The sequence below is a fragment of the Malus sylvestris genome, chromosome 16, assembly GCF_916048215.2.
Source record: "Malus sylvestris chromosome 16, drMalSylv7.2, whole genome shotgun sequence".
NCBI lineage: Eukaryota > Viridiplantae > Streptophyta > Magnoliopsida > Rosales > Rosaceae > Malus > Malus sylvestris.
Window position 1 is genome coordinate 21,518,197 of NC_062275.1, and position 9,952 is coordinate 21,528,148.

Sequence of the window (9,952 nt, forward strand, 5' to 3'; positions counted from 1 at the left end):
TGACAAAGTTTAGACACGTGAAGCTTGCAGCTCCCATTACATCGCTATGACCAAGAAGGGTAAAAGAATAGCAAAGAAACAGCACTAACAAAGTTTAGACACATAAATTTTGAAGGTCTAGCTACCATATTATTACCCACAAGGGTAAAGGAACAGGACCACAGCTGGATAATTGGAAAGTCCCTGTGTGTCAACCTCTGTGCTCCGTGGCAAGGTAGACTAGCAAACAGGCTTAACCTTTACTCACATTCGAGAATACACTCCCAACAAGATTGCTTGCTTCAAGATCGAAGAGGCACCGTCCTCCGAATCTCGAGAGCCAGACTCCCAACATGATTACTTTCTCAAAAATCGACGAGACACCGTTCTCCGAATCTCGAGAGCCAGACTCCTAGCAGGATTGCTTTCTCAAAAATTGAAGAGGCACCGTTCTCCGAATCTCGAGAGATAGATCCCCGACAGGATTGCTTGTTCGAAAACCGAAGAGGCACCGCTTTCTCAACTTCGAGAGCCCCTTAGATAAAGCTTGTTTGTAATCCTCACACCGCTTTCTCAACTTCGAGAGCCAGATCTCTTTGGATAAAGCTTGTCTGTAATCTTCACACGTAACATCAGCTTTCCAGATACCACAGACCACTTTTTCAAAGTGCTCTGACATAGTTAAAACACGTGAAGCTGGCAGCTCCCACTACCGTGCTATGACCAAGCAGGGTAAAAGAATAGCATTACTCCTTGTTGTTAGGGAGACTCCTATATATGTCGACCTCCATCCTCAACGGACAGGCAGACCTGCAAAAATGCTCAACCCTTCCTCATATCTGAGAGGGCACTCCTAACGAAACCTCTCGAAATACTCAGCTTTCTTTCCCCCCGAGAATACCTCTACAAACAAGCTACACCAGAGCAAGAATATCTCATATCATCAGGGTTAAAAGCAAGAGTATCTCATATCATGCTTTTTCCCTGTCTTTTCCTTTGGCCTTGTTCTTACCTGCAAACAAGGAGAAAGAGAGCAATCAGTCAGCACTTGGAATCAAGCTTCCAGTTCGAAACTGACTGCCTGGAACCCCTTACCTGATTACTTACCTGGCATTGCTCTCGAGTACTCATCTTCAACATCTTATGCTCCCCGAGAAGATACCACATCTGCCTAAAGAACAAATAGGGCAAGTGAGAAGGATACAAGGAAGCATGTGGAGACAAGCGCAACAGAACACGTGCCGATACATCCACTACTTTGTCAACAACAAAAGTATCCCATATCAGCAGGGTCAAACGTACTCTAGATTTGATAGACTTGTTTTGACCCTCAAATTCTTCAGTCGGCCTTATACTCTGGCGGAAACTAGAAAACCTTCTAGCCCAGTTCAAGAATAAGCCTGTGGAAAGTTACTTCTTCAAAAGCAAAAGTATCTCATATCACATTTTCTCCTTTTCTTCTCTTTATCCTTCATGCTGCCCGCAAGATAAGGAGAAGGATAACAATTAGCCGGAACTCGAAATCAAACTTCTGATCTGGGACTGATTGCTTGGAGCTCTGATTGCTTACCTTGTCTGTCACCTCTTTCAGCAGATCCCCTAGCTCGGCGACTTGGGGGACTCCTACTACATGGTTTGTATCGCGCTTGATCAAGCCTGAAACTACAAGTAAGCGTCAAGTGAAATTGATACATTACCTTGTGCATCTCCACCAGTTAAAGATACCACCCCTGGAGGGAGGAAGAGTACTTTCAAAGAAGATGCCACATCTACCTATGAGACAGATAAGGCAAGTGAAGACGATACCACACTTCGGTACTTAAAAGTTTCGTGATTACGAGATCATTCTCCCACAATATTTCCTAATGTCATTTGTACTAAATCATTCACTTGTACTCACTAAAGGAGAGCTTGAACCTATGTACTGTGTAAACCCTTCACAATTAATGAGAACTCCTTTACTCCGTGGACGTAGCCAATCTGGGTGAACCACGTACATCTTGTGTTTGCTTCCTGTCTTTATCCATTTACATACTTATCCACACTAATGACCGGAGCAATCTAGCGAAGATCACAAACTTAATATTTAAGATGATATTCTTTGGTGTATGCTTTTCGCAAACGATATAGTGTTGATAGATGAAACACAATTAGGGGTAAACGCGAAGCTTAACCTTTGGAGAGAAGTGTTGGAATCTAAAGGTCTTCGCCTAAGCCGATCAAAGACAGAATATATGGAGTGCAAGTTCAATGCAAACGCAGGCCAAAATGAGTTAGGGGTGAGGATCAGAGATCAGGAAATACCAAAGAGCGACCGTTTTCGCTACCTAGGATCTATCTTGCAAAAGAACGGAGAATTTGATGGAGATCTCACCCATAGAATACAAGCTGGATGGATGAAGTGGAAGAGTGCATCCGGCGTGTTGTGTGACCGTCGTAGGCCACTGAAGCTCAAGGGAAAATTTTATAGGACGGCAATAAAGCCGGCAATGCTGTATGGCACAGAATGTTGGGCGGTGAAGCATCAACACGTAGGTGTAGTGGAGATGAGGATGCTTCGTTGGATGTGTGGGCACACGAGAAAGGATAAGATTAGGAATGAGGATATCTGAGGTAAAGTAGGAGTAGCCGAAATTGAAGGAAAGAGGAGAGAAACTCAGTTACGGTGGTTTGGACATGTGCAAAGAAGGCCTATTGACGCTCCGGTTCGAAGATGTGACTACGGGACAGAGGTTCAGGGCCGAAGGGGTAGAGGAAGACCTAGGAAAACTTTGGAAGAGACCCTAAGAAAAGACTTAGAGTACTTGGATCTGACGGAGGACATGACACAAAACCGAGCGCAATGGCGTTCTAGGATTCATATAGCCGACCCCACTTAGTGGGAAAAGGCTTTGTTGTTGTTGTTCTGTAGATTGCACCAAACAGCAGAGAATAAAGTGGGCATTATCTGTGGAGATTTCTGTTTTTCCCATCTTATTCCATAAAACTGAATTTTCAGTTATTTAAAGATTTGAATTTTTTCAACCAGATGCTGCTGGGTGTAATGTTTTTGGTTGTTGCTTGCTTGCAACCCAATTTGGTGCTATAAAGTTTTGCGTTTTACAATTTGTTCATGCTTAAACCTCTTCCAATTTTGCAATTCTGTGTAACTCTTGCAGGTCAAGATGGGACACCTATCTGGGTAGTGTCTGAATGTTTAGGCTTGGGTGGAGACGTGGAATTATGGAAGAGGTGAAGTAGCTTAGCTCTATCTCATTAGCTCTTATCTGTTATGTTTAAGCTCATTGGTGCTGGCTCTGAGGTTTTTCAAAACTCTCCGTTTTTGAAAATCTGAAGCTTAGAATCCCATTCAACCACAAAGAACTAGAATAACTAAAAAAAATTGTTGTCTTTGGAGTCCGAAAAGAAGTATGTGCAATCCTCTAATTTTATTAATGTAAAAGAAGTGATGCAAATCCAGTAAAAGTATAAATAAGAACTATTAGGGAAAAAATAGTTGTATAATTCCAAGCCTTGAAGAAGGCTACAAATATATGAGAATGACGTATCTTCAGAGTGTTAATGTTTGTTCATTTCTCCCTTATAGTTTTTTTATGCCTTTTAACGCTTGAACAATGATGCAGGTCAATCAAGTAGATAAGATTCAGAAAGAAAACTCCACATCTGTTGCCAGCAATGCTTAATGGGAGAAGTATAGGAAACCAAAGCCTACAAATCCGAAGCCTTTTAGGTTTAGAACATATGTATGTGATACCTGTTGTGACTAATTTCTTTAATGAGCAGTAATAGCGTTGATGTTTTATGATATGTTTTGGGTTTTATTTTGTAAGGAAAGAGGGATGCTTAAGGAAGCAACTTTGGAGAAAAGAGCTCATGCACCACTGAAGAAGATCACATTAGTCAGGACTCCAGGGGCAAATTCAACAAGCAAACATCAGAACGTGATACAGGTATTTACGCATGAATCTGAACAATAACTTTGTGTATCACTGTCATATAGGCAAATTTGTTATGTGTGATGGTGTATTTACGCATGACTGAAATGGATGATGTAATTTTATGCAATTTATACTTTTGGGTTTACTAATTTTCTGCTTTTTTATGATTTATTTGATGAAAGTTTCAATCTTCAGGTACATTTTTCAAATAGGTACTCATCAAATGTCATGAATACTGTTCCTCTGGTTTTTTAGGCTACAAATTAAATTTTAGGGTTGTTCAATTTTATTTAATATGGTGCAAGCAGTTGGTCATATTCGGAAGAGCAAACGAGGATGGGGTTCTTGTGTTACATGAAGTTGATGTGTATGAGATGGACATCCATCCTGTCTCCAATGGAAGACATATATGTATAAATAGAGTTGTAAACATGTGTAAATAGAGTTTTAAACCCGTAAAGATGATTGTAAATATTGTTGGACATATATGTAAATAGAGTTGTAAACATAGTTATAAATGTGTGTAAATAGAATTGTAAACCCGCAACATCGCTCGCGGGCACCTGTGCTTGTGCTTATTGAATGGCTAAAAGTGCTTTTGGCAGTGTTTGGTAGAAAGATGTTAATGTGATTCTAACAAAATGAGGAACAGTGCTTTCTACATTGAAAGCAATTCTAAATGATTGTGATGTAGCCGTACTTCCACATCACCAGAAGAAACTTGATGTTCATTTTGGACAAAGATGGTCTAATAATATTATGTAAAAACCTCAGATGTTAGCTAAATGTTTCTCTTAAAACCAAAACTTGTGGAAAACAGGACACTTATAGTTTTCAAGCCAAAACAATTAGAAGCCAGCAGCCGGACAGATTGGTCTGATACAACTTAAAACGCTAAACTCTAAAATTGTGCAGTGAAAAAGAAAAAAAGCATTCCTTTCCAACAGTGGTTTCAATGCACTTGTGCGACACCATCATCACTCTTTTCCGTCTCCTTTTCTCATTAAATCGAAAGGGAAACCCATAAGCCATAAGCAACAATGTCACCAAACAGACTGTAAGTGAATATGTTCAATGACAATTTATCATGCCTGTTATTGACTTCTCACTAGTACTGCAGAACATGAACTTTCTCAGTAATAAATGATATAATACCTCAGAGGGAAAATGTCTCAAGGAAATTTCCAACCATAAAACCACACTTTAAACGCATATGCTAGATTAATTAATATCCACGCTATTAAACTCGTATTAGATCAACAATCCAGACATATCACAGCAATCCAGAACTCTTGACCTGCTTCTATTGGCATGTTTTTCACTTTTAACTTTTGATTATGATGCACTCTTAGTGGGTGAAAGTCTGCTTTACAAGAGAATCTAATACGTCAAACGGAAGCTCTTTAACTAAAACATGTCCTGATGAAAACAAGCACCAGAAGGAAGAAAGCATGAGAGAAACTTACTTTGTGAGCACCAGAATGATGCATTCCATGTAAGAAGATGGTCTTGAACGAACTAATGGTGACCACAGCAAGCATGTTAAGAACGGAGGTATACATAAAATGAAAATTTTGTTCAATTGGCTTGATGTTTTGCCATCACTTAATCTAATAGCACAATCTCGTACATTCAATAGAAAGGAGCAGGTTACAAGGGTTTAAAGCCTACAAACCAAGGGACTAAATCCCAACCAATACCAACTAACCTAGTATCAGAAAACTGTGGTATCACTATATCATGGAAACTGAAAACCATAAAACTCAACAGAAATCATCTCAGTTCCAAGATATAAAAACATATGTATTGTAAAATTACCAGCTGCTGTATAAAGTAAAAGTTACAAAAACTACATAATTTTCAAACCCTGGACTTTGGTACTTAAAATGCCTGTACATTTGGGTCGGAGGGCTGGACTCTGTGTATGGATAATTGCTACTGCAATTGCGAAAGACTGCAGAACTGACAGAGATGGTTGAAAATGAACAAAATACAAATCATCGTGGACATTCAACATCCTCCATGCAGGAGGACCATGCTCTGAACCCTGAGGAATTGAAATGAAAGATAAGCATCTCAGTGCAAATTCAGATTATTACATAGTTGCTCAAAAGTTAAGCACAACAGAAATAGCATGAATAGATGTTGGTAACATGAAGTAACTTCAAAAACAATCACAACACGGAAATATGCGGGAAATATTAAATACCAAGTTTCAGTTCCCGTCATGTAAGTCGTAAAAGCATTTCATTCTTCTCTTTCAACTCAGAATACAATATCGCATGATCTATTTTATGTCCAAAACAATATCTTTTTCAGGAATTACATAACCTTTTCAAATTATTAGGTCTATCATGACTCATGAGAAGTTTTCGACAACTAGAACCGGAGAAGTAACTTATCATATCAAACACCAGCTTCACAAAAATTATCAACATGTGTGGATGAAGTCAATTTTAATACGTGCTCAATAAATGATCTATGTCACGTTGTAATAAACAAAAAGGGGGGAGGAGGGAGAGGTGAGGAGGTAGGAGATTGGCGTACCGTTCTATTTAATTCAAATGATTTGCACTCCCCCTGAGTGTCGGATTGAGGCAAAATGTCTACTCTGCTTGATTTGGTTTTGAGTACCGTGAGTGGGCACCCCAGATCCCAACCTCCACAGTCACATTGTCCACCAGATCTCCATCTTTCGGTAAGACTTGAAGGACCGCCATTTCTGGTTCCTGGCCCACCGTGAATTCCTGCTGGGATTAGAACATCCGTACTGGTAGAGCAATCACCATTATTTCGACAACATTCGACAGGCACTGAAGCCTCCACTGAGTTACTGATTTTCTTATTCCCAACTTTCTTTAGAAATTTCAATCCCCAACCTCCAGCTTCCTCCTTTCGATCATCAGGGAGATGGTCTTTCACAACAATGGAAGCCAATTCGAAATTTGGAGGGAGATGATCTTCTAACAAATTGGGCACACGTAGAGCATCTTGATTGTTGCCTGTATCAAGGCATGGCTCCTGAGAAGGATTTTCAACTATGAAACATGGTCCACTCAATTTGGAGATGGTTCTTTGTTTGGATGAGTGAGTTGTCCTGAATGCCTCGACCACTTTTTTTGATAACCCCTTGCTCTGCCTGAGGTTATGGCTACAAGTGTGCATCTCAATACCACCACCAAACAAAATAAATTCAGTCTCCATGATCTTTGAATTGCTTGGGCAGAGGGAGACCAAATTATTGACCTTCATCTTACCGACAAGGTGTGACTCACCATCACGAATCTCATGGTCCTTTTGCCCACCCTTTCCTGAATGAAACAAATAAATATAGTCTAGAGTCTTATCCTCTTCAGACTCGACTTTCCACATGTTGGCTACATAGACCTCCCTTTGTTCATCTGTGGAGAAAACAAAATGAGGATTCCCTCCCTTCCACGTGCATTGAAGCATTCCCCGAGAAACAGTGGCAAGAGTGGAAGCAGAAGATTGATCGGACAATGCTGAGTTTGTGCTGCAGATAGAAATAAGTCTTTTGTGGCCGGCATTAGATTCACTTTTATGGCTTCCCTTAATTGGTGTTTCCTTTTCTAGCATCGGTGAAGAAGAGAAACTAAATCCTCCAGGTGAGTCTGTGAAATCATAGCATATCGAGCCTTTGTCATTATTGCAGTCTATTCTTCTTAAGTCTGTATTGCTACCCAAGGGCCAAAATTGGTGAAACAAAGGGCTCTTTAATATATTCGTCATACTCTTGCTCCCCATAACTCTACCCACAATCCACTGTCCGGCAGGGCTTATTACTACACTCCCACCACCAGTTGCCAATGGACATTCAATCACGAATCTAGCAGAACTACACGTATCTCCACTTCTACTTTCAGCCACATTCAAGCACTCGGGCAAAGCACTGATCGTTGAAGAGCTCAATTTCACAGCTGTATTACAATGAGCTACTTTGGATGCACTAATATGAATCAATTCCATGCATTTTTGACGAAATTTTTCATCTATGCTCAGTATGTGCTTTGGAATACTACTGTCCAAGCCAATACCACTTTGAAACAAGGAACCTTTTATGCAACATTTACTAATTTGCAAACGCTTAACATTTGAAATTAGTGCATGCTGTGGATTTGACCATGTGACCAACCTTTTCAATTTTGAGCCAGAAGAACTTAAAGTACCTTCTCCTGATAATTCCCGCTCCTCGTTCAATCTATGCAACGAATCCTCTTGCCCCTGGTGGTCTTTCTGAGCATCAACAAACTTATCATCCATCTGCTGACCCCAACCAAATAGCACACATCAATGACAGATAATTTTTTTATCTATGTTCTGCCTCAAACTGAATTACATAGATTGGCTCGTAGACCGCCTTATATAAGTTCCCACCATCCAAGTCTTATCTTACAAGTAACCTGAACATAAACACATACTCCAAGCGGTAAGTGTAAGCTATCAATTTGCAGAAGTAAGTAGATATCAATTGGGAATTTGGTAGTTTTTCTAAAGCGAATATATCCGAATATCAATGAAACTATCTATCAACTCAGAAACTTTGGAAATAAATCCAGAAATTGAAGAAAGTTGCCAAATACCATGCTTCTGAGACTGTTTGCATAATCTGAAGTTTGAAGCATAAGGCTCCAGCACAATCTTCAAAATATCTTCAGAAGCTCTAAACTTACCCTAATCCAAAACAAGAAAAAGAAGAAACACCTCATATGGAAAAACAAAAAACAAAAATCCCCCCACTTAGTCTGACCAACAAAACAATTTACCTTCTAATTCAATAAAAACAAAAATACTTAACTCCTAATTTGTAGCTGTTCATCTTACAATTTCTCTTTTTCTCTGCCCAGAACAGTACAATTTCTCTAACAACTGAGGAGGAAGATGACAGAAAGACTAAAGATTCAATCTTTACACATCTTACCTCCATACAAACAAAACCCAGAAAGGAAATTCAAAATAATATTTATAAAACTCACAATTAAAGCCTCAAAGTTGCCTATTATTAAAATAAAAAAGCCACAAAGTGGCCATAAAACATGCAACACTGAGTCCTGACACCCTGAAAAACAGTTCAACCCATATATAAAATATACAATAAAAAAAAATTACTAGAGGACCAATTGTTTTCTCTTACCAGATGAATTGGATCCGAGGAGAAGCAAGCAGCACAGAAATCAAATGCTCACAGATTAGCAAACACCCACAAGCACTGATAAAAAAAAAGCAGCTTATTTGCAACACATTGAACACAGTTTTACTCTCAAACTTTGAGCTTATTCTCCCAACCGCAAACTTTAAGCACCAAGAAGACTGAAAGAAAGGTCAATAAAGGAAGGGAAAGAAAAAAGATGAAAGAATAACCAACCAAGCACATGGAAAAGCAGAGACAAGCAACATAGCCGCCTCCACCACCACCACTAACACCTCCACCGCCACTAATGCTCTCACACGTCTCACAATACTAGCTTTCGAATTCTCTGGTTTTTTTTCAAGAAAATGGCGCAACGGTTCTAGGCAGCCATTGAAGAAAGAAGAAGGAAATGGCGGGCGTGGGTGGAAAAAACAGAACTTCTATGTTCTCGTTTTGGGGTCTGAAATGGGTTTCGCAAAGTCCCGGGTTTCATCAATGTGGGCGGGGACCCACTTCATATTTTTCTAGGCCACTACATTGACAAAAATAGCTGGTTAAGAAAACGTTCATAACTCAGTTTAGTAGTATTTATCTTCGTTTGTAAGTGAGAAATTTTAGGTTAGATATTCATTAAAGGAGAATTTGAATCAATTATTGCTAATTATTGTGTAAATAATATCGTTTGTTCGAAAAATAATAAAATGTTTATGAGTTTTGTGTGTCATGGTTGATTCTATCTTAGGAAGAAGATTGCTTTAGTGTTTACGGATGAGTTTTTGTTGAAGAGGAACATATCATATTGTTATGTTCTAGGGTTGAAATTTGTCAACTATTCTTGTTAGATTGTGAATATACAGCTCCATGATCAAACAAATTATAAACTAAG

At 39.3% G+C, this 9,952-nt stretch overlaps 1 protein-coding gene across 3 annotated transcripts; it reads right to left on the bottom strand.

Moving 5' to 3' along the window:
* Positions 1-5,522: 5,522 nt before the first annotated feature.
* Positions 5,523-9,536, bottom strand: LOC126608208 (uncharacterized). 3 transcript variants are annotated; one of them, XM_050276042.1, is made up of 5 exons: positions 9,301-9,536; positions 9,070-9,144; positions 8,519-8,609; positions 6,465-8,338; positions 5,523-5,964 (listed from the first exon to the last, which is right to left on the bottom strand). In XM_050276042.1, exons 4-5 carry the CDS (start codon positions 8,196-8,198, stop codon positions 5,767-5,769), a joined length of 1,932 nt encoding a protein of 643 aa, XP_050131999.1. In that variant the 5' UTR covers positions 8,199-8,338; positions 8,519-8,609; positions 9,070-9,144; positions 9,301-9,536; the 3' UTR covers positions 5,523-5,766. The 3 variants fall into 3 exon arrangements, with proteins under 3 accessions (XP_050131999.1, XP_050131998.1, XP_050131997.1); XM_050276041.1 differs by lacking the exon at positions 8,519-8,609; XM_050276040.1 differs by lacking the exon at positions 8,519-8,609 and having other exon boundaries at positions 9,070-9,536.
* Between the last annotated feature and the right edge of the window lie 416 nt (positions 9,537-9,952).

What these genes read in the sequence shown, in the direction of transcription:
- LOC126608208 (XM_050276041.1), bottom strand. Translation starts at nt 8,198, where the DNA reads ATGGATGATAAGTTTGTTGATGCTCAGAAAGACCACCAGGGGCAAGAG. An exon ending in CATTTGAATTAAATAGAACG is followed by an intron (nt 5,965 to 6,464) that starts GTACGCCAATCT and finishes TCAATTCCTCAG; the next exon opens with GGTTCAGAGCATGGTCCTCC.